At 41.7% G+C, this 19,307-nt stretch overlaps 1 protein-coding gene across 1 annotated transcript in view; it reads left to right on the forward strand.

Annotated features, from left to right (window-relative positions):
- The window catches only part of igf2bp1 (insulin-like growth factor 2 mRNA binding protein 1), a 48,300-nt gene extending 29,324 nt beyond the window's left edge, over positions 1-18,976 (forward strand). Inside the window, exons 3-15 of the mRNA XM_085453336.1 lie at positions 4,506-4,554; positions 6,215-6,266; positions 8,577-8,640; positions 8,967-9,260; positions 9,582-9,716; positions 9,832-9,954; positions 10,119-10,254; positions 10,489-10,611; positions 10,721-10,837; positions 11,033-11,107; positions 11,217-11,348; positions 11,463-11,576; positions 12,342-18,976. Of these exons, the coding sequence (XP_085309462.1) occupies positions 4,506-4,554; positions 6,215-6,266; positions 8,577-8,640; positions 8,967-9,260; positions 9,582-9,716; positions 9,832-9,954; positions 10,119-10,254; positions 10,489-10,611; positions 10,721-10,837; positions 11,033-11,107; positions 11,217-11,348; positions 11,463-11,576; positions 12,342-12,497 (1,570 nt within the window). The 3' untranslated portion in view covers positions 12,498-18,976. The remainder of the gene's footprint in view (positions 1-4,505; positions 4,555-6,214; positions 6,267-8,576; positions 8,641-8,966; positions 9,261-9,581; positions 9,717-9,831; positions 9,955-10,118; positions 10,255-10,488; positions 10,612-10,720; positions 10,838-11,032; positions 11,108-11,216; positions 11,349-11,462; positions 11,577-12,341) is intronic.
- Positions 18,977-19,307: the final 331 nt, after the last annotated feature.

The following is a 19,307-nucleotide window of genomic DNA, read 5'->3' on the forward strand; positions in this document are numbered from 1 at the left end:
TTTTAAGGTTTCAATTTTTAAAAATGTGAATTAAAATGGCGAATAGAAAGATTCAGAAGCATTTCTTTTAGGGGAACTTTTGGCACTTGCGATCTCCATTTGGAAATTCCCAAAAAGAAAAAGTGGAATTGTTGGCTGCTGTTAAACCTAAAAATGTATGTTGTGTTAGTGCTAGAGAAGAGAACTGTGGCTGTTTGATGTCTCATCCAGATGACAGACATTTAAAGTTGTTTGTGAGCTGCAATTGAAAAGTGTTTAGGAAATTTCTTGTGGTGAAGTCAAACTTGTGGCCTGTGTGGCCACAGGTGTTAATGCAGTCACCTTTCTCACTCATCATGTGTTAACAGACCTCTCTGCTGGAGGTTTCTTCTTTTAACAGGTTTCTTCCTGTTAAAAGGGAGTTTTTCCTTCCCACTGTTGCCAAAGTGCGACAGTGGGACAAAGGGGCTCATAGCTTGCTAGAAGCTTCTTTAAGCCATACTCGCGTCTTTTGATTTGTTTATTGAGCCTGTTCGGCTCATTTGTGGTTTAGTGGTTTAGTAGAGTGATTGTAGGTGAGGTCACTCTGCAGAAAGCAGTTAATGCTCAATAATAAAAAATGCAGATAAAAGACTTTGAGATGTATTGATGAGCACTTGTAGAGTAATTGGCACCATTTGTATGCATTTAGTTTTCCTATTACTGGGAGTATTTGTTTGACTGAGGTCAGTCCAGCTGCATCATCTTAATATTTATTGGACTCATTCTAAGGTTTGTTATCTGCAGACTTTAACCAAACTTTGTTTGATTTGATTTGACAAGAAACCATTCTGAACCCACATGCTGAAAATCTTCGGTCTTTGACCTTGTATCCTTTCTTTTTACACTTAAGACTCTCCAAATATGTCTCATTAATATAAATGCTTATTCAGTAAGTAAAAATAGTAGCATTTGTCATCTGGGTTTTATTTGCTCTGCTGGAAGAGTTGGCAGTGAAACCTGTCAAACATGTTTTTGTGTCACTGAAAAGTCCCACTGGGAGCAGTAAAACACTGTTGAAACACATGCATGCACACATCACAGCCCTGACTGTGGGTGACTTTACACTTTGTGGCTTTGAATGCTGCCATGTTAGATTGTGTGTGTTATTACATGTATGTGCGTTTTGTGCTACTCGACTGCTGGGGACAGTTTTCATTGATTTTTCAGCTCTGAGCCTCTTTCTTTCATAAATGAAATGAAAGGAAACACTGCTGCTTGCAGTGCCATTACACACAGCGTCTCTAAAGTTCATTAAGCATAACTAAAACCACTTGGATGAAATGTTGGCGAGGTCCTAGTTCGAAGAGGGAGAAGGCCCAGTCTCCTCTGCTGTCGTCTGCTTCTTGGTACCAGAAGTATCTGATCAACTGACTGTAACGATCTATTAGCAGGACGCCAGTTAAGAGTTCAGAAAGGTAAGAAGGTCCCAATCTAGTTAGTGAGTAAAGCAGTAGTAAAGATACTTTTGTGACGACTAGTTTGCCCTTTGTAGCCTTGTAACCAGCAGCATACTTCTCACATCATCAGTGAAGCTCTGAACAGGCGTTGGAACTATTTTGTGTATAGCTGCCTTGATGGTGGACACGATGACATTTGGGGGACATAGAAGGATCCAAGAACGGGATTGTTATTGAGTTCCTGTTGTACTTTTTGCTGTGAAAGTGTAGGACGTCACGTTTACACCCACAGACCTGCCTCACTGTGGTATTGGAGGCTAATCTGAAGAGCTCTGACCCTCGGCCTTTGACCCCCCCCCCCCTCTAGAGCAAAGACCTTTTCCTCTCTCCTCTCCTCCACCACCTCCTTGAGGACCTCACTTTTCATTTTTTTTTGGCTTCTTTCCTTTCTTCTTGTCTTTCTCTTTGCTCCATTGTCCTGCTGGGGACTGGAGCAGAGCTTGGATTTAATGCCTTCACAGCTGAGGGAACCTCATCACCTTCAGGTTTTATATTCAACCTTGGGCATTTTCAAGCTGCATTGACAATGGGTTTCCATCTTTGCGCATCAACGCGGACTCGGGGCGGGGGGGCGGGACGTCTCAAAGCAGATTTCTTTCTTGTTTCGTTAATTTATGTTTATTTTAAGCTGTGCAGTTTGACACTTAAATTAGTCTTGTGCACTTAAAATTGCCTTTACTTTATTTTTTTTTATGCATATATCTGTAGCTAACAACAGTCTAGTTCAGCATTATTGTTTTCACTACTTTGCCTAATGACAAAACATATATTATAAAAATAACATCTTAATTTTGTGAAGCAGCTGAACAGATATGTCAAAGGCAGGCAAACCCACATGTAAGTAAAAAAGGTGATACTTAAAACTGAAAAGATATAACAGATGAGCGATGTAGCACATAAGTAAATGTGACGCATTTTGTTGTGCTGTCCATCCGCCCACCCATCCATCTTCTTTTCCCGCCCATTCTTAACTTGTTGCCATGGTTTCAGCCAATGGTGTAGGCTGTTGGTTGGCAGGTGGTGACGCCAGAGGTCAAACAGGTTCAGTGGCCGTGGCCTGATGGGGGGTTGGGATATATTTGTCTGTGGGGGTGATGGGTTGGAATGACAACGGGAAGGATAATGAGGGGCTAATGTGTTGATAAAGTTGAACTTTGGTGTAGTCGGTGGTGTTTAAACATGTAACATTTGGACAGGTCTGTCCAAAAAAAAAAGTATTTATTTGGGCTGGAGATGGTGACGTAGCTGATAGCCAAGCGCTCATCGAGGATCAAAAGGGTTTTTTCTTTCTTTTTTGGTGAGGTGGGGGAATGGAGTATGGATGGAGGATGTCAGGTATTCTATATGTACAAAAGGCTATTCATCTGTGCTCCAGCCTCCTGGGGGGTTAGGCTGGCGTTTAGTATGGGGGTTGGCCGTTTAAAGCTATTGATGCTCAGTTGGGTGGGGTGCATGGTTCTTAAAGACGGTAAAGATAGAAGAATGATTGGCTAAAGGTCTTTGAGTTACTTAGCCAAATAAAATAACCATTCTAACATTAAAAGATGCCACTAGCATGATTCTTTAATATAAACGGCTTCATTAAAAGTGAAAGATGTAGCAGATAGAGTAGTCTTGAGTAAGGATGAAAATGAGGAACCATCACAGAGGGGGAAGGTTCATGCCTGTGGAAATCTATCCACTGGTGAACTGGTTAAAGAAGAGATGTGGGCAGGAAAACCAGATCTGTTCACACATTTTTAAAAAAGCTGATACAAATGGGTTTATTCGAGGGGAAAATGTGTCGGACTATGGTTCTCTCATTGTGTGTGGGTGGTGTGGCTACTCTTCAGGTCGAGGTGATATAGGACAGATCTATATGAGAAATGCAGAGAATTTCCCAACTGGCTACCTCAAGTCTGACATGTTCAGATAGAGACGATTTAAAAAGCTTTGTTTTGAAAATAGCATGTAGGTGAGTTTGGCAGAGTCAATATTGAGTCATTGATGAAAAACTAAACCGTTGCAGAATGGAATTTCAAACCTTCACTGTAATTAGTATTTCAGTTAAATTGCCATGTTTATTAGCTGCAAACTTGCTTTAATCACATAATTAGTTTTACCAATGCTGTCTCCTTCTGGTTTAATTTTCCACTGTTGTAAAATATGGTTGGCAGTAGTTTCAAAATACTTGGTTTGTCTTATTGTGAAGCTCCATCCACTGACGTGTGGATGAGACATTGATGCAGACTTGGAATCATTTTGGCTGGTCTGTTATTCCTGGGAAGGTTCACCACTGTTCCAAGTTGTCTCTACTTGTGGATAGTAGCTGTCATCATAGTTCGCTGGAGTCCCACAGCCTTAGAAATGGCTTTGTTTCTCCGCTGTTCTTGGGTTTCTTTAAATGATAGAAAATCATTTAAGAGCTGCGTGTGCGTGTGTGTGTGTGTGTGTGTGTGTGCGTGCGTGCGTGCGTGCGTGCGTGTGTGTGCATTTTACCCCACTTTGGGTGCCACAAATGTCGTGAACTGAACACTGTCGGTCAGTCTGTACACACCTCCATCCATTTTCTTAACCACTCAGCTGGTTTAGGCTCATTTTTCCAATAGGGTCCATGCCCTCTGTCGCAGGGCAGGAGGCAGGGTACACCCTGGACAGGTCGCCAGTCTGTTGAACAGCAAATGTGCATCTTTAGATCTGTAGCTCACAGGGCTTGTTTCTAAGTGATATAAACGTCTTCATCTGAACTAATAATAGCAAAGAAGGTTGGTGCACTGTTTCGGTTTAGTGTTGGACCAAAGGCTATCTTGCTTTCATCACCTGTTTGTCACTCAGGACACGTTCTGGCTTCATTCAGCAGCTGCTTCTTCCTGTCACTCTCTTGTATCTCTGAGTCTCTCTCACACACACACACACACACACACACACACACACACACACACACACACACACACACACACAAGCATTATTTCATTCTCTTGAAACTTTTAAAAGCTTCTTTCTGTTTGCAAAGCGTTAATATTTCCTTAAATCTTCTTCTCTCCACAGAACCAGGAAACTCCAGATCAGAAACATTCCACCTCACCTGCAGTGGGAGGTTAGTTCCCATTTCCTTTATTTTTTTTTAAGGTTATAACGTACAAATTTTATGGCTGACACTTCAGATGGCCACATCACATTACAAATACGTTGCTTGCTTATGTGTAAACTGTTGCCCAGGTAAAAGGGAAACAGTGTGTGCAAAATGGCCACTACTTTCTCTCCCATCCAAGATGGGTTTTCCAGGTCTGTCTGGCAAAAAAAAAAAAAAATTGAAACAGGAGTCGTAGGTTCGAGTCCCGACTGGGGCATCTGTATGAAGTAAGATTCCTAGGCTAGACTAACCCCATGCTAACCAAGCCTACCTCAGACATGCCCGGATTAACAATGTCTGTGTCAGGTGACCCTGATGAGAAGTGGGCTACTGGAGCAAGAAGGCATCGGTGGGAAAGAGACAAAAATAGGGCACTGTTGGAATGCTACATGAATAGGATGAGCTAGGCAAGTGGCTCCTGGAGAGCCCAGGAAGAACATCTAAGATCTCTGTGCAGAAGAGCGCAGTCGTAGGAACAGCTAAGATACTGTGCCGAACCCTCAGGCTCCCAGACCTCTGGTAGAGACTTGAAGCATATATATGTGTGTATATAATGCAAACAGAAATGGAATGGAAAGAAGAGTGCAGAAGGCACTTTTAGGGCAAAACTACAGACTTTTCTTCCCCTGTTAGGCTTTAAATCTGTTGATTCATCAAACATGACTGACTACAGAAGAATGGAAAGTGGAAGGATCACTGTTCCCTACATTTGGTGTGTAGCTCTGTGCACTTTCATTGTTTTTGTGAGGGCGTGGCACACCCGTCTGCCTCTTCTGGCAAGCGAGCGCCTGTGGGAGTGGCTCCATGTGTGCATGTGCATATGTGTGCGTGAATACGAGCCAGACTTCTGCCTTTGTCCACGTGAGGGCAACGTCTCAATGCAAAGTTGACTGAAACGTGCTTGAATCAACCTTAATAAACATCCAGAATTTACAGGCGCGCATGATTTAACCTTAGAATCACAGTTTTTGGGGTCAGGCATTTACGACATCATCATCTATGTATGAATGTAAAATAATGAAAGTTCATTAAGTATGTTGGGTTTAATAGTTTTCTGTTACATTTAAGTTGAAAAATTTCAAAGGGGAAAAAAAACAATTCAGCTTTATCCTGGTAAATTTAGAGCTTTAAGTTTGTGTAAATATGTGAACGTCTGTCTTTGGGGTGGAGTTGGGGAATCATGATGACTCGTTTCCTTTAAAATCTCCTCAGTTATTACTGGTGTGATCTCAGGTTATATTTACATGTTTAACATTTGTAGCTGATTGTCCAGCAGCCTCATTTTATTTCTCTCTCAATCTTTTTCTGCTAAATTTATCTTGATTTTTCACAGAAATGAAAACAAAGTCATTTTGTTGTCAAAGAGTGACCAGCTGAGTGGTGTTATTCTTCATTTATTGCGTCTTTTGCTCCTGAGCTTGCAGACCTGTCAACAAACACATAAATGATGAAATATCTTATTTAAGTGAATGCCTGTCTTATATTACTCTACACATATGTTTGTGAAATAATCATTTGTGCTAACAAAAAGATGTTTTGAATTGAATGACATTGTCTAGGATTTCCTTAAAATGGTTTTGTGCTGGGATTTTATAGTGTTCCCTTCTCTCCGTCTCTCCATCAGGTGCTGGATGGACTCTTGGGCCAGTGTGGAACCGTAGAAAACTGTGAACAAGGTGAGATCTCAATAAACTTGAAGCACATTTTATTTTAGTACTTGTTACTTATGTTTTTTATCTCCCACATGTGTCATTAAATAAAAATATCTGGCAGTTAAACTTCTCCTTTTGCGCTATTGTTGGACAGCATAATGCTTTGCTGACACCTAGTGGCAGCACATTGGTAACTGCAGCTCAGCTGAGCAAGTTTGTGGTGAAAAGTGAACCACCAAAAACCTTTTGGCAAAGAGGTTTCTGCAGCGTATTTGCAGGTTTGATTTGGCACAGTTCTTTGACCTGGTGTTAAATCAGAGTTTAGACTTTACAGTCGCTCCTAATCTCAACCAATGATGTAAGGTGACTGTGTTCAACACTGCACCGTGGATTCACAAGATACTTTCGCTTGGCCCTCATCTTAAACCCACTGGTTCAGTTCCATTTATTTTATATTTTCACCATAAATTATTCAAATGAATAATTACTATTATCTTTTAAAGATTTTTACTAGAGCTCAGGGCGTTCCTATCAATGATCCAATGCTCAAAAGATATTTGATTAATTCAGATTGTCACGTTTTACATGATAGCGTTCAGTGTTGTGGTGTGAAAACCAGTGATTTGATCAAAGTGGTAGGTTATTGTTAATGATCTCTTGATTATTGTAATTAATCAAGTCTTTGCTTCAATTGTTTAAAAAGTGGGCAAAGAGAAAAGCTTCTTTTTTTAATGATGATGATGTAGAAATCCAGTTAACACTTTCCACACAGATTAAACCCCTGCATCATCACTTTTTGAATTCTCAAGCACACTACCAATATATATATTATTATTATTATTATTATTATTATTATTATTATATCAGTTCTTGAACATTAGTGAGAACAAGTAGATCTAGCAGGAATGTCACTGTTGAGGTACTCCATGGGACAGAAGTAGAAAATGCTGGCAGTATCATATAACCGACTGGCTAACTGTGGATATTAATCACTGATTCAATTTGAGCCTGGACCAGACAGCTGCTATTGATCCATAAACCTTAGAGTATGTGGTGCATGGAAAAAGCACAGCAACTCTTTCTGCATTAGCTGCTGGTAACATATATTCTGATCTTCACCTACAGTACCTTATAGTTACAGCCATATTATGAAAACATTAACCTATGTGTTAGTGATGCACAGTTACACCTGTACTCACTGCAGACACTTTTTTTGGATGCTTGTTATTTCCACGATTTAAGATGAGATACTCGAGTTATTCCAAAAGTTCAGAAATGACTGCGGGTGCCAATATTCATGCTTTAGAGAGCATATCTAGGATTGAGTCATTCAGTTAGAGTACACAAAAAGGCTTCTGTCTTCTAAACCATTTTGGTGTTTAGTTGTTTTTAAAGAGAACCGTAACTCTCTGTGATGTGCTTTTTAAATGTAGTAGCAAAACACAAAGAACCTTCCTGTAGCTGTCAGATGAGCAGAGATGGTGCATGACCGTGATGATTAAGGGGGTGGTTTTCTTTCTATGTGTTACATGAGCTAGTACATGAAGTGGATACTTTGTTCTATTCGGTTCAGTTTTATTTAATTATACAGCACCAAATCACCACAACAGTTGTCTCAAGGTGCCCTATATTGTAAGGTAGACCCTACAATAATGCATAATGAGAAAAACCCAACAATCAGATGGCCCCCTTTGAGTAAGCGCTTTGGCGACAGTAGGAAGGAAAAACTTCCTTTTAACAGGAAGAAACCTCCGGCAGAACCAGGCTCAGGGAGGGGCGGCCAGAGAGAGCCAGAGATTAATAACAAGTGTGATTCAGTGCAGAGAGGTCTATTAACATATAGTGTTAATACTAAACCTGTTGCAGCATAACTAAGGGAGGATTCAGGGTCACCTGATCCAACTATATGCTTTAGCAAAAAGGAACGTTTGAAGCAACCCGCGATATAGTGAAGGACCACTGTAAATGACTGATTCATGTGTGTTTTCACCCCTTTATGTAATGTTTTTTGTGCAATCACACTGTAAGTGGCCAAACTTACCTGTTTAAATGCAGTTAGGCTAGTGCAAAAAGTATAGTTCTGCCAATGATAAATATCCATGTTGACCTAGGAGCTTGTAATCACCCATGTCCACCAGTGATAAAGGAATAAATATGTCATTGAATACACATGAAAAAGTAGTTTTTGATGACAAAAGCACACGTGCACTCTAGAACGCTCTGAGAGACGTGCACTAATGTGTCACACACATCAGTCAGTCAGCGAGGATGCTGTTTAACCTGGTAATGAAACAAGTTACAATGTATTCAGACTTCCTCTTTTCTTTCTTTCAGTCAACACAGATAGTGAGACCGCAGTGGTTAATGTTACCTATGCAACCCGCGAACAAGCCAGGCAGTAAGTTGCTCATCTTAATATTTTTCCATCTCTTGTTCTTTCCACAGTCTTTTGAATTTTGGTCCATTTTGTGTATAACAAACCGCTAAGGTGTGTGTGAAAAGTTGAATCATGACTTTGTGTAGCATTTGTTGCAAAATCTACCTGCAAAGAGTCTGTTGTTATGCTCTAATTAATTATGTATTGTGTGTATATATATATATATATATATATATATATATATATATATATGTGTATGTATATGTTTGTCGCGGTGACCTCTTAAAACTGTGCCGTGTCGATAATCAAAGTAAATATGACTTACTGCTGCTGTGCTGGGTCCTCAGAGCCATCCAGAAGCTGAATGGATACCAGTTTGAAAACAATGCCCTGCGTGTCTCCTACATCCCCGATGAAACCTCTGAACTGGAGGGAGGCCAGCGGGGGCCTGATAACGGCCGGCGACCTGGCTACGGGCCCCGGGGCGGACCCCGCGGTGGGTCCCCAAATTCTGGGATGCCCTCCAAACCTCCACATGCCGACATCCCTCTGAGACTGCTGGTGCCCACACAGTACGTTGGCGCAATCATCGGCAAGGAAGGAGCCACCATTCGTAACATCACCAAGCAGACACAGAGCAAGTGGGTAACAGCGTGATGGGTTTATTTCACACTTAATGTATGATCTGTAAGATAGTTTGATGGATGGATGAGAGCATTCTGATATGAAACCTTTTCCTAAACACTCCAGATTAAATGTATGATTTTAAATGCTCAAATTTAAAAGTTTGATATCTATTGCTCTTAGAAAGAAAAATCTGCTTTCATAACTGTATCGAGACACTCTGGTTCTTGTTAAAAAAATGCTTTTTTTAACATTTTAAAACTCTGCTTTTGAGCTTTTTCCCTGTGTCAGAATTGACATACACAATTCCATGTGTGCATTTCTTTCTGTTGCTGCAGGATTGACGTCCACCGCAAGGAGAATGCGGGTGCTGCTGAGAAGCCCATCAGCATTCACTCTACCCCTGAGGGCTGCTCAGCTGCCTGTCGCATGATCCTGGACATCATGCACCAGGAGGCCAAAGACACTAAGACGTAAGTTATCATAGTGATCCAGCACGGTAACAACCTAATGCAGTAAAACTGATCCTGGAGCTGATGAGTTCTCTTTAGCAGCAAGCATGAAAATAACAGTGGGTTCCACTTGCAGTGCTGATGAGGTCCCTCTGAAGATCATGGCTCACAACAACTTTGTTGGGCGGCTGATTGGGAAAGAGGGACGCAACCTGAAGAAAATTGAGCAGGACACGGATACAAAGATCACCATTTCCCCGTAAGACACACACCAACTTGTGGTTGTGTATTAGCTGAGGTGAATGATTTATTGATTTAAAGCACAGAAAGACGCCTCACTGCAGCTCACCCATGAGCAGATAAAATTTCTAGTTGAGCCACATCAGTGAGTAACACCTCGCCGTGTGCCGTCTCTGTGTGCAGTCTCCAGGACCTGACGCTGTATAATCCAGAGAGAACCATCACAGTTAAAGGCTCCATCGAAGCCTGCTGTCAGGCTGAGGTGGAGATCATGAAGAAGGTCAGGGAGGCTTACGAGAACGACATCGCAGCGATGAATGTGAGTGCACGCTCACAGAAAACTGGAGGGGAGCCCAGCGACGGACTTTGAACTCTGTGAACTTATGATAGCAATATGATGGCGAGGCTGTTTGAATCGTATTCAAATAATGTCAGTAGTACAGCACAAGTACGAGAGATGTGCTTTTTTTCTTTGTGTTGGTTCAACACTAGAACCAGCCCACCTATTGTAACTGTCATTGCGGTTTCTTACCTACGCTGTCCTTCTCTGCAGCAACAGACACATCTGATCCCTGGCCTTAACCTGGGTGCTCTGGGCCTTTTCCCTTCTTCCTCCAATATGCCCCCACCACCACCTGGAAATGCAGTTGGTGGCACCCCCTACGGCTGCTTTGGGGTAAGATTACCTGAGAGATCAGCTGATTATAGTTTTCTTTCTTTTTTCTTTTTAAAAGACTGTTGCTATTTATTTAATGGGATTTTCTTGGCTTTGTTTTTTTTTTCAGGCTCCAGAACAGGAGACGGTCCATGTTTACATCCCAGCACAGGCGGTGGGAGCAATCATTGGAAAGAAAGGACAGCACATCAAACAGCTGAGCCGCTTTGCTGGAGCCTCCATTAAGGTGTGTTGATAAACAGATGCATCTTGTAAACACTTTTCAGGGGAAAAATACTTTGTTTGCATCTGCAGAAAGGTATTTTGAAAATACTAATATTTCCTTTTCCAAATACTGCTAGATGGTGAGGACTACAGAGCATTTACACTTCTCAAACCAAACACTGAGATTTGAATAATGTATTTCTTGTATCTCCTTCAGATCGCACCAGCTGAATCTCCAGACTCCAAAATGAGGATGGTGATTGTGACAGGACCCCCTGAGGCTCAGTTTAAGGTAATCACTGATAGTCATTTACCTCTTTTGTTTGAGATAATATCCCTGGTTGGTGGAACAACTGGTTGTTGAAAAGTGTTAACCTTCTTTTGTTTGCCCTCTCCTCCAGGCTCAGGGCAGAATCTATGGCAAACTGAAGGAAGAGAACTTCTTTGGGCCAAAGGAAGAAGTCAAACTTGAGACTCACATCAAGATGGCAGCTGCTGCTGCAGGAAGAGTGATTGGCAAGGGAGGCAAGACGGTAAGCCACAAAACCGTATACGTTGGTGTACTTCCAGTAGTAACATATTCTGCACATCAGGGTGCTTTAATTAAGGACTGTTGCTGCCGCACTAACCAAGTCTCGTGTCTCCAGGTGAACGAGCTGCAAAACCTGACAGCAGCTGAGGTGGTGGTTCCCAGAGAACAGACACCTGATGAAAACGACCAGGTCATCGTCAAGATCAATGGGCATTTCTATGCTAGCCAGGTACACCTTTACTGTTTTGTAATGTGCTCATATATCATGTTCTCAACAAACTGTTCTATGGTTATGAACTATGAAGTATCACTACTGCTACAATGACCTTTGTAATGTGTCATTTTAATTGTTTTGACACATAATTAGGTCTCAGTTTTTGTTTGCAGGTATTTTTCTTTGACTCTCATAATCCAAAAAGTGTGAGTGTGAGACAAATTCAGTGACCACTTCTAATTAGCAATGATGGAAAAAAAAGAAAAAAACCTCTCTGATTGGTTGAAATTTGAACTCACATCTAGGTGGTGCTAATGGTTACTCAGTGCCCTGTTGCGTATTTAACACCTCATACATTATAACACATTCATGGCTTAGTCATATTTATTTTATTCAGCACTGTATGCTCGCTATGCTAAGCTATGTTAGCTTAGCTACCAAAAAGATGTTAGCATTTATAAGTAGCCAATGGCATGTGATTGTCTTCCTGCATTTATGAGGTTAAGTATCTGTGCTAACATTGATTCATTTTAATGGTGCATATGTTCATGCTGCTGATACTCAGAAAGTTCATCTTCTTGTCATCCTTGATTGTCTAAAATATCATTTTTGTGTACTTGAACTTTTTCTTGATGCCTTCTAAAAACCTAAAATTGACCAAACTCTGAAGTCGCAGTTTTGTCTGCTATATCTAATGTGTTGCTAACTTTGTCTCCCTGCAGCAGGGGAAAAAGGCGTAACTTATGCAGCTCATCTTCTCAACTCTGCTCTGTCTCCTAGCTGGCCCAGAGAAAGATCAGAGACATTCTGACCCAGGTCAAACAGACACAGAAAAGCGGAGTTGGCATGGGCCCTGGCCCTCACTCGCCGGGCTTCACAGAGATGGGCAGACCTACGCAGGGACTGACTCAGGACCACCAGCCACGCAGGAAGTGAGGGGTCCCCGCACCCTTCTCACATGCCGCGGGCCCCCTGCCTGACGGAAGGACAGACAGACAAATGCACGAACGGATAGACGGACGGATACATGAGAGCGACACACGGACCCAGCGAGAGACAGGGAGAGATATAAAGAGGGAGAGAGTACGCCCAATAATCACAGAGAAAGACAAAGAACAAAGACGAGTGAAATCAAAAAGATGAAACAAATAATAAAAACAGGATTAAGAAAAAAGAAACAGAACAGAGATCAGATTCCAGGCCAGAAGAGAAACTGAGTGAGGATGGTGGGATGAGGGTAAGGAGGAACATGGAGAGAGAGGGTATAGTTTCCTCCTAGTGTGCCTCGGTATGGCTGCAGCCAGCTCCTCATCTGCTCTAACTTTATGGGATCCCACCCAGATAAGTCGAAACAACATGGCCGACTTTATTCTCCATGTATGGATGAAGCAACGCTATGGTGGGTTCCGATTTATAGCAGATCTGCGTTTCCCAGGCACACTAGCAGGTGCCTTCTTGTCCTATCGCCTCCAAGAGACCTCTCCAACCATCTGCAGTCAGTCCTATATTTTAAAGGTGGTTTTTTTTTAACATAGAGATATATGTATAGAAATGTTTTATTCAGAGCTATTATTAATAGAATGCAGTGAGGTGGAGCTGGGAGAAGGAACAGGGGAACTGCTGTAGTGGCACAGGAGGATAGGTGCGGGGTCTGGCACTGCCTCGCCCGCCCCTAACCTACTGGCCAAATGAGAGCGTAGAAGAGGGGCCGCAGATGTTAACACTGCTCTTTTAAAACCTTTCAGGATAGTAGAGAGATTAAAAGGAAAAAAGAGAAAATATGAGGTTGTAAATATATAATCTTCATGTAAATGTAAAAAAAAAAAAAAAAAAAAAAAAAAAAAGCTGCGCCTGGCCGCCTTGCCTTTCCTCTTTAAAAAAAAAACGAGGACGTCTTCTCTATTTTTCTTAGTCCCTTGCCTGTACTGTGTAGCATCATTTAGCCTACAATAAGGCTCGGGGCTGGGGAGGCACTGAAGATGCCCTTCCAATATTTAGCTATGTGGCGGAAGGCGCGGCAAGAGACAGTAACGGGAGTGGAGGTCGCAGCTGGTCCTGCAGTTCTATTGCAGCGGCTTAGCTCACGTGTTAGATTAAAAAAACAAAAAAACAACTGCCAGCAGCTGTGCTCGCTGGCGAGCGACCTGCACCCCAAACGGCATATTTTATATATATTATATATATATGATATGTGAGTTAGCCCGGCCCCTGGTGTGAATGTATTGACGGCTTTGCTTAACAAGTATGAGTAAGTGTGTCAGCGACAGACATTATGCTCATTACGTTTGTGCAGAAAGTCAAGGTCAGTCTCGGACGGAGAGTCGGGTGCTTCAGCCATCCCTGCGTTTTTTCTCTTAAATAAAAATGCCTTTAATGTCTGCAGTGATGAAGGCAGTCCGAGGCTGATCTTGGTCGAGCACGAAAAGCAAAGTCTTCCAAAGCTCCTTGCCTTGAGCTCAGCAATGGTAATGTCGTTATGAAGGGAGCAGCTTCCTCGTTCTCTCTCCCTGTCTGCTGAAGGCCTGTGGGCGGAGCCTCCAGACCCTGCCTGCGTATGATAATGAGGGGCGGGGTCGATGCTTGGACGCTCTCGCCAAGATTAGAACAGATTAGAAAAGAAAAAGAAAAAACCTACCTCAGGGTAAAGTTACCTCAGTATTCCTTTTTTTTGCTTGCTGGTCTTCTATATAATAGGAAAAAAATTGCTGAGAGTCCTGAATATTTTTTTATTTTTTTAAGAAAAAATTTTTTTTTTCTTTTTAGGTATTGAGTTATGGCTTTGGTAGTTTTTTTTTTCTTCCTTTTTTGTGTTTTCTGGTGTGATGGTTGAATGAGTTCAGGATGACAAAGATGCTGTTTTCTTTTTTCCTAAGTGGAGAGAGATCGGTCTGCTGGTGTAGAGAAGAAACGGGTCCCATTTTTCCATCTTTTGGGGGGAAACATGCTCGGTCTTCCTGACGTGTGAGTGGAGCCTCTGTAGTCTGAAACAGAGAAATGGCCAAAAGGGAGTTATGTTTAACTCGAGAGAGGATCCTCAAGTGCACATGGTGACCAAGCTCGCCACCGGGGTAATCGGATAACCTTTGTGTCATACCCCGTTCCTGTGGCTTCTGGCCTGCCGTGTGCCCTGAAATACCCTCCTCTCCTCGTCTTATTTTGACGACATTGCCACGAAGCGCCAAACATTATGAGACTGCTTTACAGACCTGCAATATTGGCATATGAAAATGCGACCTTTCTCACCTGGAGGTTGGGACTTTAAATATTAGCGGTCAACCTACAGAGTAGCTGTACTGTGTCAGGTGTTTTACTTACACACAGGAACTAGCTCGGACTTCTCTGAATGTGAATATTTATTACCTGTGCACTGACCGTGCCACCTCAGATGCTCCCTGTTGGCTACACGTGTGCTTGTTGTGTGTATGTGTGAATGCAGGCGCGTCTGTGTTCGCTGGTTTTAAATGTTCCTTTTTTAAAAGTCAGGGGATGTGTTTGGGTGATGTGGTTGAGGAAAAAATAAGCAGATAAAAGTAGGATGAGAACCCAGTGGAGAAAATCCACAAATCTTTTAGAGGAAAAAGATGGGAGCTACAGCAACGCAGCTGGGATAATATTCTAACCTGTACATAACATGTTCGAAATGTGATCTCTAACCTTTTGTACTTTTGGAGAAAAAAACCTTAAAAATCAAAGTGGGAAAGAACCATCAGACAGAAAGGTTGCGCTTAGCCAAGTTGAGGAAGGACACTGCCAAATAACTGTCTTTTTAATGTCTTACCTGTGCTTGGTACAAGCTTAATCGGCTACCCCACCAGCTCATCAACAAACAGGGAAAAATCTATTCCACCTCGTCTGCGCTTGTATTTTTGCCCAGAGGCGCTAACGTCACAGCTCGACTCTGTTAAGTTTCCACCTCTTTCTAAACCACAGCGCTCCGTTCACAGCCACCAACATGCTATTCAGGATTCATCCCTCAGCCTGCGGGCTTCTGGAGTGGTTCGAACGACATTTTTTTTATTTTTCATTCTTATTTAGTACAGCAAGCTTTGTTTGGAAGTGACATCTGGGGACGTACTGTTGCACTAATCGATTAAATATTTCAGCAAACAACTGAGAACATCTGATGCAAATCTAAAAAAACAAAAACAGTGGATGGTGAGGAGTCAGAGTTTTCTCCCTTCTTGCTCTTTCACACCACGTTTTCATGCTTTGTCGTTGCTCTTCTGTCCTCTGGTAGAAGAGTGATTTTGGAGTGGGCGGGAATGTAAGGGTCCCTTGCCCTCTCTTGCGCTGGTCTCCATTGTGTTCGTTTTGCTCGCTTCTGTTCAAAAACGTTTTTCTTTATTTTTCCCAGAATCCACACTCTGAGTCTTTATTGGAAAATAGTTGAATTTCACCCCATCTTATTGTTTAGCTTTTTTTAATGCAGAAATCTACAGCTACTTAATGAGACGAAGTACTAACATGTAGCTCAGTATGTCACAGTGACTGTGCCAAACAAACAGGAAGGGGCGGAGTCCAAAATGCAGTATAGAGCCACGTTAAGCAAATGAGCTCACTGAGAAGGACTTGAAGTATTTTAGAACTCAGGTGAAGTTTCACCTGAACCCTTCTTGTCTCGTTACGATAGAGCGACGACAGTACAGTTTAAACTGAGGCGCGCCCGTGCCGCTCGCCACGCCCCCGTGCCGCTCGCCACGCCCGCTCTGTAAGTAAGAATGTAGAAAGAATGGCTCACACAAATTGCAGCCGGAGACAGAGACAAAAATCATTTATTTCTTCATTTTCATCTGGTTTTCCTCTCTGTTCTGTTTTTTTTTATTGCAATTTGAGTGATTGAGCCAATAAGTTGTATCAGCTAGTGGACAGAGTTTGGTAGTGAGAGGTGCCACGTGGTATAAAAACAGTATCATTGCCAGCACGCTAACATTTGAGTTAAAACCGACACGGTTTCTAACATTGTTTAAAGGACCATACCAGTGTTTCAGACATGTTTACCTGTTGCTTGTGTGCTTGTTATGGCTGACCATTTTCTACAACGTTTCCCCACTGGTTTCATTTCACTTTGATATAGAGCTCCAAGAAGAAAGGCAAACCTACTGACAAACAGTTATTTGGGGCATCCAAAAACATCCTCTCATAAGTCTAATATTCATAACAGTCCCTGTTCTTGTTATGACTTCTGGGAGAAGGTTTAGCTGTTTGCGCCACCTTTGCCCGTCTCTTGAGCAAGTAGATGGTGAAACCTCATGTGGCTTGTATGAATTAGTCACTGATGTCATTTTGTAACCTATAAAAGATTCAGCCCTAATATTGGTTCCAAAGTCACATATTTTCACAACTTACCAGAGCCAGAATTTTGCTTTTGTTGCTACGCGATCACAAAGTTGATGCTGTGGGCCAAAAAAGCAAAACTGTGAGCTGAAAGAAGCTAAAATGCTCCTGGTGATGAGTCTTGGCTGTGTCACACGTAGTTATTTGAGTTACGCCTGTCGTACTTTAAACTCGGCATGCTTTAGAACATGGTCAGCACTGATGAGAAGCACACGCAGTAAACTGGCAAAACAGATCCTGACTGGTATTGCCCCTTTCCGACCGAAAGGAAATTCCGACTTGAGTAAACTTATCTTACCTGATCAAAAAACAGACAAAAGACGCACACACACGCACACACACACACACACGCGCACATACACATACTGACTCCAGGATGGGCAGAGTTTGCTCTAAAACAGCACAAACTCCTCCATGTTGTGTCCCTAACACTTCCCCACCTCTTACCCCTCTGTCCGTCAGCAGGAATGGGGCTTTGACAATTCAGAAACAGAATCTGACAGAGGGACTCCTTTCCCAAGAAGGAAACACAAACAAACAAACAAACAAACAAACAAACAAACAAACCTCTTGACACATAACTAGGAACGCTACCTCAAAACACAAGCAAACTCAGCTAGAAGATTGTCTCTTGTTGGTTTGTTCAAAGAAAAAAGTAAGAGCGAGCAGTCAGACAACAAAGTGACAGTGTTTTAGTACAACCCCCCCCCCCCCCCCCCCAATTCTTGGACTTTATTAATTTATTTTTCAGCTTTTTGCAATTGTACCTCTTCAGCTTAGAGATGGGACTGTAAAAGTAAATGCAAAAAAAATAATAAAATAAAATAAAAAATACATGAATAAAAAAGAGAAAACACACACACACACTCACTCTATGGACACATTGTGATGCAGGGTGACATGAGCCAGACGGGATGAAGATTTTCTTCATGCGTAGGGAGGAAGTGAGCCAGTCATAGCAGGGCGTCAACTTGTTGACCTGGGAAAGGTGTTTCAGTTAAACTGCTCAAAGCTACCGATGCTACTCACTAACCCTACTTCACATCACAGCTTAAGACAAACTTCAGTTCTTCTGCTCGTCTCGCTCTGACCACACACTAAAATTACTCGTAACCCTCCCTCGGCTCTGCCCTGCTGCTCACCTCCCAAATCAAGGGGCACAACACCTATAACCATGTAATTATTTTGTTGATCTACCTCTTAGGAAAAGGAAAAAATAGATAAATGGTAAAAAAAACTTTTGAAAAAGGACACAAAATAACTAAAAAAAACAAACAAAAAAAGTCATTTGAAAGAAATATAGGTAAATAAATAACTGGGTAGTGGCATCTCCATATACTGTAGTGGATAGTCTATTAAAGGAAAAAAACGTACTTCTTCCAAAGATGATTTTGTTTTCTTTCTGCATTCTGACTTGTATTTGAAATGGAATATTAAGGAAATTGGGAGATGGAAACTCTTGCCACCAATTTTTAATTTTCTTCTGTAACAACCCAGCATAAGAGATTTCTTTATCCAATTTGCATTTTATGTAGTTTGTTTCATTAAGCTTTCTTTAACTTCAAAATATTCTTTTGGTTGACTTTACATTTTTCTCTCTTCTTTATGACAGCAGATTGAATCTCTTGTGTTTGGGTGCATTTAGCATTTTCTTTCTCTCTGTGAAAAGCCTACATGAGTTAGTGCCCTGCAAGGACCTTCTATGCCGACTGATGATTTATTTTCAATTCCAATGAAAAGCAAAAGGACCTGTTGTTTTAGCTGATAATGTAGGTGTAGCTGGAAGGAGGGAGGTCCTCTGTACTGAGCTGGATCTAGAATAATCACATTTTGACCTAACCTCAAATTAATAAAAAAAACCCATCTCACTGTTGACTGCGCAGCCTGAGGCGACTCCTTGCTCATCAGGAGTGTCAGGTCTTCCCTCCTTCCAGCAGATGGCACCGTTGGTCTTTACAGTATATGGACTTTCACCTTCTGCCTGCCTGATTCCTTTAGTCGTCATCAACACTTGTTTTAAACTCCTTGTAAACAAAACAGAGCATAGATATGAATGTGTTATTAAAAGACGAGAGAACTGACCTTCTTGGCTTTTTGTCTTTTTGTGTGGCCTTCACAAAATCTGACACATTATACAAAGACAATGAATGATTTGTCTAATGTGGTGAGATTTTGAGGATTTTTACAGCTGTTCATACCTGCGCAAAAGCCTTGAGCCATTTAAAAAATATAATTTATATTTCATTGTGATTTCTTTTTTTTTTTTTTTTCTTAAGTGGTCTTCAGCTGTAGTTCTCAAGGCATTCTCAAAATTGTTTGCTTTTTCATTGGACATTGAGGTTTGTTTGCTAGTCCACTTAACACCAACCTATGAACTATTCAAGTATAAAAAAGACACCTAACCCAAATTTT

This window comes from Copadichromis virginalis, linkage group LG4 (assembly GCF_057382275.1).
Source record: "Copadichromis virginalis isolate Kocher_CV1m ecotype Utaka linkage group LG4, C_Virginalis_male_GT1.1, whole genome shotgun sequence".
Classification (NCBI taxonomy): Eukaryota; Metazoa; Chordata; class Actinopteri; order Cichliformes; family Cichlidae; genus Copadichromis; species Copadichromis virginalis.